We start from the raw sequence: 16,740 nt of genomic DNA, 5'->3' as shown, positions 1-16,740 counted from the left end.
TTTTTAGGATGACGGAGACCAAGAAGAGGAGGAGAATGAAGCCAGATCCAAGGATCAAATGGTGGAAGTTGAAAAAGGAAGACTGCAAGGTTGAGTTCATGGAGGATGTAAGACAGGCACTGGGTGGCAGTGAAGAGTTACCAGACAGCTGGGCGACTACAGCAGAAGTAGTAAGGGTGACAGCAGGAAGTGTGCTTGGGTTGACATATGGACAGAGGAAGGAGGAAAAGGAAACCTGGCGGTGGAATGGGGAAATACAGGAGAGTATACAGAGGAAGAGGTTGGCTCAGAAGTGGGAATGTCAGAGACAGATGCAGAAAGTAGACAAAGTACAAGAAGAGAAGGTGAAGAGAGAGGTGCCGAAGGCTAAAGAAAAGGCTTATGTTCAGTTGAATGTGAAGCTGGACACTAAGGAGGGAGAAAAGGACCTGTACCGAATGGCTAGACAGAGGGACCGAGCTGGGAAAGATATGCAGAAGGTTGGGGTGATAAAGGATAAAGAAAGAAACATACTCACAAGAGAGGAGGGTGTGTTGAGAAGATGGAAAGAGTACTTTGAGAGGCTGATGAATGAAGAGAATGATAGAGAGAGAAGGTTGGATGGTGTGGCGGTAGTGAATCAGGAAGTGCAATGGATTAGCAAGGCAGAAGTAAGCACAGCTATGAAGAGGATGAAGAATGGAAAAGACGTTGGTCCAGATGACATACCTGTGGGACCATGGAGTTGTTTAGTAGAAATGGCAGTGGAGGTTTAACCAGATTGTTTAATGGAATCTTGGAAAGTGAGAGGATACCTGAGGATTGGAGAAGTGTACTGGTGCCGATATTTAAGAATAAGTGGGATGTGCAGAACTGTAGTACCTACATGGGGATATAATTACTGAGCCACAGCATGAAGTTATGGGAAAGAGTAGTGGAAGCAAAGTTAAGAAGGGAGGTGATGATTAGTGAGCAGCAGTATGGGTTCATGCCAGGAAAGAGCACCACAGATGTGATGTTTGCTCTGAGGATGATGATGGAGAAGTATAGAAAATGCCAGATGGAGTTGTATTGCATCTTTGTGGACCTGGAGAAAACATACAACAGGGTGCCTTGAGAGGAGCTGTGGTATTGTATGAAGAAGTCGGCAGTGGCAGAGAAGTATGTAAGAGTTGTATAGGATATGTACGAGAGAAGTGTGACCATGGTGAGGTCTGCGTTAGGAGTGACAGATGCATTCAATGTGGAGGTGGGATTATATCAGGGATTGGCTCTGAGCCCTTTCTTATTTCCAGTGGTGATGGACAGGTTGACAGACAAGATTAGACAGGAGTCCCCGTGTACTATGATGTTTGCTGATGAAACTGTGATCTGTAGCGAGAGTAAGGAGCAGTTTGAGGAGACCCAGGAGAGATGGAGATATGCTCTAGAGAGGAGAGGAATGAAGGTCAGTAGGAACAAGACAGTATGCATGTGTTTAAATGAGAGGGAGGTCAGTGGAATGGTGAGGATGCAGGGAGAAGAGTTGGCAAAAGTGAATGAGCTTAAATACTTGGGATCAATAGTACAGAGTAACAGGGACTGTGGAAGAGAGATGAAAAAGAGAATGGAGACAGGGTGGAGTGGGTGGAGAAGAGTGTCAGGAGTAATTTGAGAGATGGATATCAGAAAATGTGTAAGGGAAGGTCTGCAGGATGGTAGTGATACAAGCCACTGTATGTTATATGGGTTGGAGACAGTGGCACTGATCAAAAAATAGGAGACAGAGCTGGAGGTGACAGAATTATAAAATGTTAAGATTTACATTGGGTGTGACAAAAATAGATAAGTTTAGAAATGAGTATATTACAAGGTGTCCTGCGGTGGGTTGGCACCCTGCCCAGGACTGGTTCCTGCCTTGTGTCCTGTGTTGGCTGGGATTGGCTCCAGCAGACCCCCGTGAACCTGTGTTCAGATTAAGTGGGTTAGAAAATGGATGGATATTACAAGGTCAGCTCCGGTTGGATGGTTTGAAAACAAAATCAGAGAGGTGAGATTTTGTTGGTTTGGACATGTGCAGAGGAGAGATGCTGATTACATTGGGAGAAGGATGCTAAGGATGAGGCTGCCATTTAAGAGGAAAAGAGGAAGGTCTAAGAGGAGGTTTATGGATGTGGTGAGAGAAGACATGCAGGTGGTGGGTGTAACAGAGCAAGGTGCAAGGACAGGAGCATATGGAAAAAGAAGATCCGCTGTGGCGACCCTTCACAGGAGCAGCCAAAAGAAGAAGAAGCATCCCTAGCACTGACCCCTAAGGGACACTACTCATAACAGCATACTTCTGATAAATCGTCTGGTACTCTAACCCTTTGCTTCCTTGTGTTTTGGCTAATTTTGCACACGTTTACACTCTATGCCCTGATTTCCCGTTTCTTTTAGTCTGATGCCCAGTCTGTCATGTGGGGCCCTATCAAATTTCTCTGAAAATCAAGATAAATAATATCATTTGCACCTCTCTAGTTATATGCTTGTGTTGCTTCCTCATAGAATTCCAGCATATTAGTAAAACACAGCCACCCTGTCTGAATCCATGTTGACATTTCACTCCTGTTCTCACCATGTGATGCTCAACCTTTTCCTTTATAATTCCTTCCATTAATTTATCTGTGATGCACACTAAGCTTTCTGAATTATAGTTACTTGGTTCTGCTTGATGACACTTTTTATATAAAAGAATAATATTTGCTGTTACAAATAGTAAATAGTTTGCAGTGTACGGTGACTTTCTAAACATATGTGTCAAGAGTTTATATATGCACTCTCTAACCTCCTTAAGCTCTCAAGGTTAAATGTTATCTGGCTCTGGTGATCTGTTGGATTTCAAGCTATTTAATCTAAGCAGTATTTCTCCATCTATGATTTCCAAATCACTCAGTACCTCCTCAGTAGTTCCTGTTACAGCTTCCACTTCTCATGTGAACATTTCAGAAAAATACAAGTTTAGAGTACTTCTGATACATTTCACCGCCTCATTTTTAACTACTAAAATACTGAAAGAATCTTTTTGGTTAATCTTTTGCTTTTTCTTCTGTAGTCGTCTAACTGCCTTTTACCTTCCCTAGTACCATTTGTAAAGACTGCCCTTATGCTCTTATACACACTACGGTTAGTGCTGGAGTTATAACTTGCTGCAATTTGTCTAAAAAATCCTGTTCTTGTACTCCACAATTTGTAAGATTAGCCATATTAACATTTGGGTAATTGAAGTCCGCGATGATTATTACATGTTCATCCCCATCTATACTTTCCTATTTGATATTATTGAATAGATGGAAAAACATATGAACGTTTCACATATTTACACATACAGTAGGTCCAGCTTTTGGGTATAAATCAGGTCACCTAGTTACAGGTTAAGAGTGAAAACTTGAGCAAAATTTTGAGCAGTAGTTCTGTTGTCCCAGAAACTCTTGTTTGATGGTGTTGATGTGGGTTGATGTGCTGCTTTCATATCTGTTCTTTTATTTCTTTTCAAAAATATATATCAGTATTAAAATTCAATCTAAGTGTTTTGTCCACCATCATTAAAGTGTTTATTCCTCTGCCTCCTGTTTAAAGGGAGTATTTTTGGATTAGCATTAGATTTAATGTAATATAACCTATTTTAGGGAGTTCATCCCCCCTGCAAAATCTACAAAGGCAATGTGCTAGCTATCCAGTTAGTTGCAGTGGAATGGTTAATGTGATGTGGAATACTCAACATAGGAAGAACAGCAGTTCACTCATTGCCTGCATTACTGTTCATTCTGATACTGTTGTTTTTCCACATCCAAAAGAGGTAAATCAATCCATTTGTATTCCAAATCCACTTTATTCTGAGCAAGATCGGCAGGATGGTGTTGGCCTAGTGTTGGCAGATTGAAAAAAGATGGGCTTAGCAGATTTTAAAAATAAGCTATTTAGTTGTTACTGCTGTCACCTCATTTCGATTCAAGTTGTATTTAATACAAAGAGATTTTTTTTAACTGCTTTTATTCTCTTACCTCTCAGACTATGTGCAAACTCACTGGAATGAGGATGACTTCTTCGGTGGCCAGTATCTCTTTGGATGTAACCCCACTATTATCAAGAAGTGTAATGCTTTGCCACCAAATTTTGGTGTCAGACATGAAATGGTGGAACCTTTCCTGGAGGAAGGCACATCACTGCATGATGAGATAAAGGTAAGTTGTATAAAATGAAATCCTGCTACTGACAAATAATTTCACTTGAAAAAAGTGTTTCGTTGAACAAAATGAAACTGGAGACATTATCCAGACTTGAAGTAAATGCATTCTTTGATAACATTTACATATATATTGTAATTTAAATGTGAATGCTTGTATACTCCATATTCTTTAACTTGCAGCCTTAGTGTTGACCATAGTTTCCTCCCCACATATGATCGTAATCTGTTCTTTGAGTTCTGAGGATGGACATTGGCCCATGATTTCGAAATACAAATGCTAGCTAAATTATAAAATTGATTAAGTACATGTCACCAAGCCATCATTCAGTATAACCCCACATCATATTAGTCATATTAATAAAAGTGTATGGTTGAAGACAAAAATGATATAAGTACAAGTACTTTCAAGGTCCACTTGACATAATGTAATAATTTCTAATGTTTTCTTCCTAAATGTAAAACATAAAAATGGTTAGCATTAAATTGCATTTGAAACATACAATATTTGTCCAGTATTGAATTCTGCCTAGTTTCTCCTGAATTCATTTAATTTCCAGGTGTCTGGCAACCCAGCTGCTATTTGCAAATCTAACTTTCCTGTTGTATTTAAATAAATTAAGAACACAGTATACTCACCAACTTTAAACAGATATTGACAACTAAAACTAAAAAAACTATTAATGTTGTACAACTTTTATTACTGTGTATAATACTTTTCTTGTGTTTTACTTGAATTTTATATGCTAATGTTGTATTCAATGCAGTTATCATGCACTTGTCAGAGAAGTCCTTAGCTCTCTTTTGTTTCACAGAAAGGTAATATTTTCTTGGTGGATTATAAACTACTCGATGGCATAAAAGCAAACGTAATTAATAGAGATCAGCAGTACTTACCAGCTCCAATCTGTTTGCTATATAAAAACACAAATAACCAGATGCTGCCCATTGCCATTCAGGTATGTGCTTCATTTCTACTTCTCAGTCTGATAAACTGCCATTTGGAGACGCATTTGGACACAGTGCCTCACTGTGTTTGTCTTCATGACACCACTAAGCTGCCTGCATTATATACGTAAAAATGTTCATCTGAACTTGTTGTGAAGTTATCTTACTGCATCAGATTAATGACAATTAGAATAATAAGAATAATAGGCTTTGAATGATGGTTTGGAGTAATGTTTCACAATTATAACATATAGTAACAGTAGGCAATGAAGAGAGAGAGGTGACAGCTTTTGTCTTAAATGCTGGAGGCTTAAATAATAACTCAAGAGAACAAATCTTATATTATTTTCCATTGTTTCTCTTATAAATATTTTATGTGAAGCTAATAACTACCTTCTGCAAAAACGTACAGTAATTCTTAAGGTGATGCCAAGAATGAGCAACGTAACAGCAATAATTTGACAAATTTTTACTCCAGGATTTCTTTTACTGGCATTGAGCCGCCAGTCAGTCACTACATAGTGCATTGTATAAATGGTTGGCTAAGGTACTGAACTATATTACTAACGTACAGTGAGACCACATATGAGTCCATAAATATGACATTTCTCCGTGTGTTGGAAATATGTATGTGAACAAATATCCCATACTTGCAAACCATAAGGGGATGTTGTTTATTACAGAAAAGATCTACAGTATGTTAAACCAAATATTTGCTTATTTATATATACTAGGTTCATTTTGTGTCTGTGATTATTACTTCCATTTGTTACTGGATCATTTTTATTTAAATACTAAGAATTGTTAATAATCCCCCTGTATTGTTATAATTCTTGTTATCATATTAAATGCTATTATCTTTGTGGAGCCTTAGTGGAGAGTTTTGTTTTTGTCTTCTCCACTGTCAACTGGCTATATTTTAGTAGTAAAGTGTGGATAGATAGATAGATAGATAGATAGATAGATAGATAGATAGATAGATAGATAGATAGATAGATAGATAGATAGATAGATAGATAGATAGATAGATAGATAGATATGATAGATAGATATATATAGATAGATAGATAGATAGATAGATAGATAGATAGATAGATAGATAGATAGATAGATAGATAGATAGATAGATAGATGGTAGTTTAACCTGGGTTCGAGGGGGAAACATTGGGAGCTCCGTCTTTAAAGTTAGCTTGACTCAATGAGAAACACGCAGCTTTACAGGAATTGTCTCGGAAGGGGCAGAGTGAATTGCCCTCAGGGGGCATTTTCTATGAGCTGAGGAAGCAGAAACCAGTGATAAGGTTAGCAACAGTATCCACTGGCAGGTGGTACTACATACATCGCAGAGCCTGCAAGGTGACCCACTGATGCGCATGTGTCACTATATATTTATATGTATTTTTTAGATATATTGTTTCGATCCATTTATGTTAATCAGTTTTAAACTGTTATGTTTGTGAATATATTCAATTCAGTGCAGATTGTTTTTTGTATAGCACTCTTTGTTAAGTGTAGGCTCAGAGTGCTATACAGAAAACAGTCTGAACTAAATTTAATTGAATAATCATTTCAGATTATTCATACATGCAACTAAGAATTTCACTGTACTCAGCATATGTGACAATAATGACCTGAAAACTATCAACCTGTACTATCTTTAAATGCACTGGCTTATAATATCTGTTACAATATGTACCATCTATAAATTAAGCCAATATATGAGGACTGGCTGTTTTTGTCCTTGTAAAGAATAATTGTTATCTGATTTTAACAAGTTACTGTCACACTGGAGTGTGTTATGCATGTTATTTACAAACCAAAGAGGTATTTTTCACTTTTGGGTGAAATGTTACCTTATAGAAAGGTTTCCTCCTAAAACTGTTTTTGCACTTTTGTCATCTTTTGACTTTTTATGGCAAAAAAATTAAAGATCAGTAAAATATAGGCTCTGCAATCACAACATTCACCACCTATGCACTATATCTTTTTCTATAAAATAAACAAATCAATATTTGTGGTACTGCTGTATATTTGTCTTCTTCTCCTTTTGGCTGCTCCCATTAGGGGTTGCCACAGCGGATCATCTTTATCCATATCTTTCTGTCCTCTGCATCTTTTTCTGTTGCACCCATCACCTGCATGTCCTCTCTCACCACATCCATAAACTTTCGCTTAGGCCTTCCTCTTTCCCTCTTTCCTGGCAGCTCTGTCCTTAGCATCCTTCTCCCAATATACCCAGCATCTCTCCTCTGCACATGTCCAAACCAATATAATCTCGCCTCTCTGACTTTGTCTCCCAACCGTCCAACCTGAGCTGACCCTCTAATATACTCATTTCTAATCCTATCCATCTTTGTCACACCAAGTGCAAATCTTCGTATCTTTAACTCTGTCACCTCCAGCTCTGTCTCCTGCTTTCTGGTCCGTGCCACGGTCTCCAACCCATATAACATAGCTGGTCTCGCTACCATCCTGTAGACCTTCCCTTTCACTCTTGCTGATACCCATCTGTCATAAATTACTCCTGACACTCTTCTCCACCCATTCCATCCTGCCTGCACTCTCTTTTTCACCTCTCTTCCACAATCCCCATTACTCTGTATTGTTGATCCCAAGTATTTAAACTCATCCACCTTCGCCAACTCTACTCCCTGCATCCTCACCATTCCACTGACCTCCCTCTCATTTACACACATGTATTCTGTCTTGTTCCTACTGACCTTCATTCCTCTCCTCTCTAGAGCATATCTCCACCTCTCCAGGGTCTCCTCAACCTGCTCCCTACTATCACTACAGATCACAATGTCATCAGCAAACATCATAGTCCATGGGGACTCCTGTCTAATCTTGTCTGTCAACCTGTCCATCACCATTGCAAATAAGAAAGGGCTCAGAGCTGATCCCTGATGTAATCCCACCTCCAACTTGAATGCATCTGTCACTCCTACAGCAGACCTCACCACTGTCACACTTCCCTCGTACATATCCTATACAACTGTTACGTACTTCTCTGCCACTCCTGACTTCCTCATACAATACCACAGCTCCTCTCGAGGCACCCTGTCATATGCTTTCTCCAGGTCCACAAAGACGCAATGCAACTCCTTCTGGCCTTCTCTATACTTCTCCATCAACATCCTCAGAGCAAACATCGCATCTGTGGTGCTCTTTCTTGGCATGAAACCATACTGCTGGTCACTAATCATCACCTCATTTTTTAACCTATCTTCCACTACTCTTTCTCATAACTTCATGCTGTGGCTCATCAATTTTATTCCCCCTGTAGTCACTGCAATCCTGCACATCCCCCTTATTCTTAAATATCCGCACCAGTACACTTCTTCTCCAGTCCTCAGGCATCCTCTCACTTTCCAAGATTCCATTAAACAATCTAGTTAAAAACTTCACTGCCATCTCTCCTAGATACATCCATAGGTATGTCATCTGGACCAATGGCCTATCCATTTTCCATCCTCTTCATAGTTGTCTTTACTTCCTCCTTGCTAATCCATTGCATTTCCTGATTCACTATCTCTGCATCATCCAACCTCTTCTCTCTCTCATTCTCTTCATTTATCAGCCTCTCAAAGTACTCTTTCCATCTGCTCAACACACTCTCCTCATTTGTGAGTACGTTTCCATCTTTATCCTTTATTACCTTAACCTGCTGTACATCTTTCCCAGCTCAGTCACTCTATCTAGCCAATCAGTTGAGGTCCTTTTCTCCCTCCTTAGTGTCCAACCTCTCATACAACTCATCATACGCCTTTTCTTTAGCCTTCGCCACCTCTCTCTTCACTTTGCGCCTTATCTCCTTGTACTCTTGTACACTTTCTGCATCTCACTGACTATTCACTTCTTCTTTGCCATCCTCTTCCTCTGTATACTGCTCTGTATTTCTTTATTCCACCACTAGGTTTCCTTTTCCTCTTTCCTCTTTCCAGATGTCACACCAAGCACCCTTCATGCTGTCCCTTACTTGACCCTTACTACATTTGCTGTAGTTTCCCAGCCATCTAGTAACTCTTCACTGCCACCCAGTGCCTGTCTCACCTCCTCCCTAAACTCAACCTTGCAGTCTTCCTTTTTTAACTTTGATCCTTGGCTCTGCCCTCACTCTCTTCCTCTTCTTGATCTTCAGTGTCATCCTACAGACCACCATCCTCTGCTGCTTAACTACCCTTTCCCCTGCCACCACTTTGCAGTCTTCAATCTCCTTCAGACCAACTCTTCTGCATAGGATGTAATCTACCTGTGTGTATCTTCCTCCACTCTTGTACGTAACCCTATGTTCCTCCCTCTTCTTAAAATACGTATTCACCATAGCCATGTCTATCCTTTTGGCAAAATCCACTATCCTTTGACCTTTTTATTCCTCTCTTTGACACCATACCTACCCATCACCTCCTTGTACCCACTGTTCCCTTCACCAACATGCCCATTGAAATCCTCTTCAATCACCACTTTCTATCCCTTGGGTACACTGTTCATCACTTCATCCAACTCACTCCAAATATCTTCTTTCTCACCCAAGTTGTGGTGCATATACACAAACAACATTCATCATCACACCTCTAATTTCCAGCTTCATAATCATTACTCTACCTGAAAATCTTTTTACCTCCAAAACGCTCTTGACATACTGTTCCTTCAGAATAACCCCTACCCCATTTCTCCTCCAATCCATACCATGATAGAACAATTTGAATCCACCTCCAAGCCACCTGGTCTTACTCCACTTCCATTTAGTCTCTTGTACGCACAATATGTCAACCTTCCTTCTCTCCTTCATATCTGCTAACTCTCTCCCCTTACCAGTCATACTGCCAACATTCAAAGTTCCTACCCTCAGTTCCACTCTCTTTACTTTCCTCCTCTACTGCTGCCTTTGTCTCCCCCCTCTTCTTCTCCTTCTTCTTCTTCGGCCAACAGTAGCCTAATTTCCGCCAGCACCCTTTTGGCTAACAGTACTGGTGGCGGACATTGTTAAGCCGAGGCTCAACCGATTTACTGTTTCTTCTACACTTGTCAATGCAACATGATTGGATATAATAGGAAAAACATTGAGTTTTGATATGAATTTATGTTTATTCAATTTAGACTCTCTTAGAGGGTTAAAAATAATATTTTTTAAATGTTACTACTTGCCCCATGTGGTGTGTAGTGATGCCCAAGAAAAAAATGTAATTTCATGTTTTAATGCAGAATGGAGCAATGAAGTTTATGCTTAAGTGGAAGCGGGATGTGACCAATGCCGGACGACATCAAACATAGTCAAAAACGTCCATGAAAGAACATCTCAAGTTACTCATGCCACAAAATCCACCTCAGATCATCCATTTGTATAGTCAAAATGTGCAAAATGCATAAATTATTTAATAAAATATTTTTAAATCAATTCCTCTGGTAAAATGAAAGGAACCCACAACCTTGTAATCCCTTTCACAAAGGGTCGCACTTTTGAATTGTAGACCAATTGGCCAATATAACAAGAGTCACATTTTCAATTTTAAGAGCATGACTTTTATTTAAACAAAAATAAAGCTTTCTGTAGCTGTATTCCATTCCCACCTTCCAGGTTAGGGGCTCTCAAAGAATACGATACAATAATGGTCCGGTCTAATCTGTCCAGCCTTAAGTTAGAGGAACTGCTTTAAAATAATAATTCATACATGATGAACCACATATATATACATTTGGATAAAATTAGCACATTGGAGATGCTGAATTGCACACTTAGTATAATTTAAAATCATTGAGTGAACTGGAATTGATTGCAAAACACATGACCAGAAACAAGCATTGTTACCACAAAGGACATGGTTATGACCATGAAACAAAGATGGAACTGGAATGATGGTACCAATTAAATAATAACAAATCATAACACTATAAAAAATGTTTTTTTTAAATAAACAATAATAAGGAAGAAATTATTCCTGGGCGGTACGGTGGCGCAGTGGTAGCGCTGCTGCCTCGCAGTTAGGAGATCCGGGTTCGCTTCCTGGGTCCTCCCTGCGTGGAGTTTGCATGTTCTCTCTGTGTCTGCGTGGGTTTCCGCTGAGCACTCTGGTTTCCTCCCACAGTCCAAAGAAATGCAAGTTAGGTGGATTGGCGATTCTAAATTGGGCTTTGTGTGTGTCCTGCATTAAAAGAAGAATTTGATTCAGAACTGACCATTGGTTTTGTGCCTGTTTTCCCCGGTTTCCCGGTTCTGGTCACTTCGGCAGGGCGACCACCCTCCTCCTTTTTCAGCTGGGCTTAGGACCTAAAACAGGTCGAAGATGACATCAGAAATCGCATAATAAATCTCGACGAGGCCAGAACAATCACCAACGATCATCATGCATGGAAGCGAGTTGTGAAAGAGATCTGAAAACCATTGGCACCCACAGCAGTATATGGGCTTAGGAGCTGATCTAGACCCAACGCCAGCTAGGGATCAGAGAGAGAGAGAGAATGTGTGTCCTGCGGTGGGTTGGCACCCTGCCCGGGATTGGTTCCTGCCTTGTGCCCAATGTTGGCTGGGATTGGCTCCAGCAGACCCCCGTGACCCTGTGTTCGAATTCAGCGGGTTGGGAAATGGATGGATGGAAATTATTCCTAGTCTAAAAGTAAAATTCATGACAACAGTGAGCTAAATAATGGCCATTTTGTTAATAGACTAATTCTGCTTAGCCCATTTTTAAAAGGAGTTTTAAAATGCTGTGAGATTTTACAGATTCTTCACTTTAGAACATTCAAATCAGGTTGTTAAAGTGCACGCACTTTATGGTTCCACTCCATACAACATAGACATGTTTTTTACAATGAGAAGCACATTTACTAGTAGCAGTAGTCATATTGCCATATGTAAAGAGAACAACGACAATTATTTAATATGTGGAGATTATATCTACAACCTGATGATCTAAGGCCAGCTCTTTAGAAACCAAGCCAATCTGTCTGTTAGTAATACCTAATTCATTTTTCTTTGACATGACCTGATTCAAAAAGTGTGTGCAAAAATGCATGACTTCATTTGGTTGCCATTCCGTACCCAGACATCTGATGTTTTACACTGTTATTAGAATTGAAACTATTTTCTGTTTTTTTCAACTCAACCCAGCTAATGCAGAGACCTGGTCCAGAGAACCCAGTGTTTCTGCCATCTGACCCAGAGCATGACTGGATGCTTGCAAAAATGTACACTCGCTCCGCTGATTTCAGCTACCACCAGCTGGTCTCTCATCTGCTGCATACTCACCTACTGGCAGAGGTCTTCTGTATGGCAACGTATCGCCAGCTTCCCTCTGTTCACCCACTCTTCAAGGTATGCATTCAAGCAGAACATTCATATTTGTTATGGCATGTACAGAACTTGTCAGGTAAGTGCTACAGTATGTCTCCTATCAGCACAGCCTAGCACTTTTATAAATAAAGTAATCTTTCCTTAGGATCTTCCAAGGTAGCCCATAGAATATCATGTTCAAGTCATGGATGAAAGCCTCCTCTTTTGTGTATACACTTTACATGAAACCTCTTAATATGATTATATTATAACAGTTCTAGTCTTTCACACTATTGACAACCCTGCTGCACTCTTTATGAATTTTAACTGTAAAGTCAGCCCTTATGAACATTCAGTTCACTGTTTTATTTTTAGACGGAACAGCATTGTGTTTGCAGTCTCTTCAGTTTTATCTGGGCATATCTTTCTTTTAAAATTATATTTTAATGTCATATTACCCTGTATCTCTGTTGTTTTTTCTCTAGATAATCTGATTTTCCTCACACAACCCAAAGATGTTAGGTTATTTGTAGCTTTCGATGATCCCAGTGTGAGTGGTTAAGTGTGAGCATGAGTTTTCCCTGTGAATTATTGGCACCCAGTCCTGGGTTGATTCCTGCCCTGTTCCTAGTGCTGCTAGGCAGGGTTCTGATCTCATAGCACAGAACTGCATTATGTTGGTTTCACTAATTGACAACTTTATATAATTCTGTTTAAAGAAAACAACACTTGTGTGTATTTTTCTTTTTTTTTTTCCAGCTCCTGATGCCGCATTTGAGGTACACTCTGCAGATTAACATCTTAGCAAGGAAACGTTTGTTGGGCAAGGGTGGAGTTTTTGATCAGGTCAGAATCACAAGCACATTACTTTATTATTGTGCTGCAGCTATATCACCTAAATGAATGCATATATCTCTAACTACAATCTGATTAGTTTGGGGAAAATGAGAAATTAAGTGGAGGGTGATGGGTCATGATCCTTTAAAGTGCTGCCTGGTCAGACATTTTGTTGTTTAGGCAGTTGTCAGATTCATCCTGGAAATGATTACATTGCTTGCTCCACTATTGCATTAAGTAGGCTTACACTGACTCAGTGAGCACTGCATTAAGCCAAAAGGTTTTAAGTTCAAAATCCATAGTTGCTCTGGATCTCTCTTCTTTTACTTTGTCCTTTCTCCAGTGAAGGTTACTCTGTCTGGATACCATCTCTACTCAACTCATTTTAGCCTCTCGCTTGAAATTCCTGATTCACTCTCTGTAAACTTCTGGAAGTCCTCTGTCTTTAATCTAACCAAACTTGAACTTTGGCAGGGCAGATGAATGGATCCAATATAGAAAAGTAACAAACTGCCCTGCACTTGATTCAGAACTGGTTGGCGAGGGGTCCGTGTCATGCCACTAATCTTAATTCCTAATTTTCAGTTTATCTTATTCCCTTTCTCCACAGAGTCTTACTGTATCTGTCTGACCTCTCTTACCAATCTGTGTGGGCATCAGTAGTTTTTAAACTGAAATGAAACCCTTTCAGGATTGGGTGGACAGTCAGGTGCCTTGGGCTGCACTGATGTTGATAATCTGTCCTTGTCCCTCTTTTAATTTTTAAAAGTGTTTTTTTTTTTTTGTGATTACTGAACTTGACATCAATATTCTGAGCACAAAAAAAAACATTAAGCTGCTTCCCAATATAAATATGAGCCCATTTTTTAATGTGTCACAAGCAAATATAAAAACAAAGAGTGAAGGCCTATTGTGTGAGGAAAGCTTGCTTAAGTTTTCCCTGGGTAATGTTTTATTTTTTTTTTTCTTTTATCTTTTTATTATTTCTGTTAAATTTATTAAAAGTAAGTAACATTCCATACAAACAGTTAAACTTAACTAAACTAAATTAGTTTTATTTATTTATTTATTATCCTCTTTAATAAAACCCCTGTGTACGTCCAGGTGTCTGTGTGTGTCTATGTCTTTTGGTGAAGTACGCATGCGTGAGGCTCGGTGCGACACGCACGACCGGCATCGTGGACGCACACACACTGGAAGCTGGGCACACAGTGAATGGTGTAGCCACGCATGATAAGCAAATAAAGGACAGCATTGCTGGGGAGCGTGCTGATTGGATAGTCAAGGCCGCGCACATAAAATCCATTGCTGGGGAGACGCCACACATACTGCCCCGGGCATGTTTACTAACTAACTATCTACTAACAAAATGCCACCCAAAAAAAAGGACACGTCAAGTAGGACAAAGACACACTCAAATCGTATATAAGCAACATCTCCTGGAAGAACGGTCAGCTCAGCAAGTAAACATCAACGAAAGAAAGGCTGAAAGACAAAGAAAAATACGAGCAAATAGATCGATTGAAGAAAAAAGAAAATGAGCGTCAGAATATTCCCCGTATTGATTTGGCTCTATTCCTCTACTAATTTACCCTTTACTATAAGAAGGCGACAATTTCCAGTTACATTACCCTTTGCCATAACAATTAATAAAGCTCAAGAGCAAACCTTAGAAAAAGTTGCCATTTACTTGCAAGAATCAGTATTCAGCCACGGTCAGTTATATGTTGCATTATCAAGAGTTAGAAGTTTTACAGATGTTGTTGTCAACGTTGTAGATGGTCCTGAACAAGAGTGTTTACAAAAAATGTTGTCTATAATGAAATTTTATTGAAAAATTTCCTGAGGTAAAAAAATAAAAACATTTTCCTAAATATCTTCTTCAGATACTGTGTACTACAGATTGTTATAAAGTTTTACATTAAGGCAATATTAATTATACTTACTGTATTGTCATATACGTTTCTATTTTTAATATTATTTTACTTTTACTTTAGGCTTCTTGCAAAAATATTTTTAACAAAAAAATTAAGACAACAAACAGAATGAGGTCAAGGTCCCTTGCAATTTAATATAGACTGTTCCTAATAATGTTTATGTAATAATGTTCTAGCGCCCATTATAGTAACGGGCTTAATGTCTAGTTTATTTATAACGCACTTTAAAAACAACATCAGGGCTGACCAAAATGCTGTACAATGAAGCCCAACATATAAGACACACAATAACCAAAATGGTAAAAGAAACAAAAACACATAAGAGTTGAAGAAATTCATAATAAGAAAAAAGTACACAGATAGTCAACTACGGTCCCAGTCAACAACTCACACTGGGTCAAAGGCCAGGGAATAAAAGTGTGTTTTTAAATAAGATTTAAAGGCGGCAAGTGAAGGAGCCTGCCTAACGTTCAACTGCAAATTGTTCCAGAGTTTTGGAGCTGCAACTGAAAAAGCCCGATCACCTGGGAGTTTGCATCGTCTTAGCAACGCGTAAAAGCATCTAGTCTGCTGACCTGAGAGAGCGAGATGGTACATAAGGGTGCAGCAGTTCAGACAAATAAAATGGAGCACAACCATTAAAGGGTTTAAAAACAAATTTAAAAATCTTAAAATGGATTCGAAAATGAATGGGAAGCTAGTGAAGGGAAGCCAAAATTGGGGTAATGTGCTCTTGCTTACTTGTACCAGTTAAAAGTCCCAACCCAAGACAAAGAGAGGAAGACCAACAGCCAGTGTGAAACTTTTAAGAGTAAAAAAGAGGGAGGAGAATCCTATTCCCTGAGTAATGTTTTAATAGATGCATCATTTGGGTTAGACATAAATCACAAGTCCAGCTAGTGTCAAGATTGTTTGTCTCTCAGATTGTCTCATCAGGAGGTTCCAGAGGTTCACAAAAATCTAAATTCAGCATAATGAAGAGACGTCTATTGAAAATCATTTTTCAATGATTTGATCAATCCTCAGGTTTCAAAGATATCACACTTTTCCTAAAAGCATACATTGTATCCAAACCCAAACCCATGAGGAGAAAACATCTTTGAGTATTTGATTTCGATACTGTCATACCCAAGGTCTTCCACTGTATAGCTTATTTTTTCAGAAACTCTTGTTCATTTAATACAAGTTAAGAAATAATTAAATGTCTATTACCAACAGCCACTTGTTAGTGCAATCTTGGATTATAGTTATGAAATTAATTAAACTAAAAGGATTTATTTGAAAAATGGGAAAATTCTAATGTTGCTGTATTTTCATTTCAAAACCTTGGATTTCAGTCAGTGATCCATAAGAACCCCTCAGACATGAAGAGCTTGTAATAGCTGGCAGCCTGACATCTCCGGCCACTTAGATTTAAGAGCTTAATCAATATACATTTAAAAAAGAGTGACACCTGCACAGTGACTGATATCAGTAAAACTGGAGAGGGATAACTATCACCTTATGGACTGCTTGACTTGCATTTATAAGAGTTTCCAACCTGTTTTGGTAATTAAACATTTCAG

General features: G+C 39.0%; 1 protein-coding gene across 3 annotated transcripts in view; it reads left to right on the top strand.

Annotated features, from left to right (window-relative positions):
* LOC120525109 (polyunsaturated fatty acid lipoxygenase ALOX8-like) overlaps positions 1-16,740 on the top strand; it is a 118,529-nt gene that overhangs the window by 80,517 nt on the left and 21,272 nt on the right. For all 3 annotated transcript variants that reach the window (XM_039747127.1, XM_039747124.1, XM_039747125.1), the window contains 4 exons: positions 4,009-4,181; positions 4,999-5,142; positions 12,240-12,443; positions 13,161-13,247. In XM_039747127.1, the coding sequence (XP_039603061.1) occupies positions 4,009-4,181; positions 4,999-5,142; positions 12,240-12,443; positions 13,161-13,247 (608 nt within the window). The remainder of the gene's footprint in view (positions 1-4,008; positions 4,182-4,998; positions 5,143-12,239; positions 12,444-13,160; positions 13,248-16,740) is intronic.

Source organism: Polypterus senegalus, chromosome 3, assembly GCF_016835505.1.
Source record: "Polypterus senegalus isolate Bchr_013 chromosome 3, ASM1683550v1, whole genome shotgun sequence".
In the NCBI taxonomy this organism is placed as follows: Eukaryota; Metazoa; Chordata; class Cladistia; order Polypteriformes; family Polypteridae; genus Polypterus; species Polypterus senegalus.
This window is presented reverse-complemented; position numbering and strand designations above follow the sequence as displayed.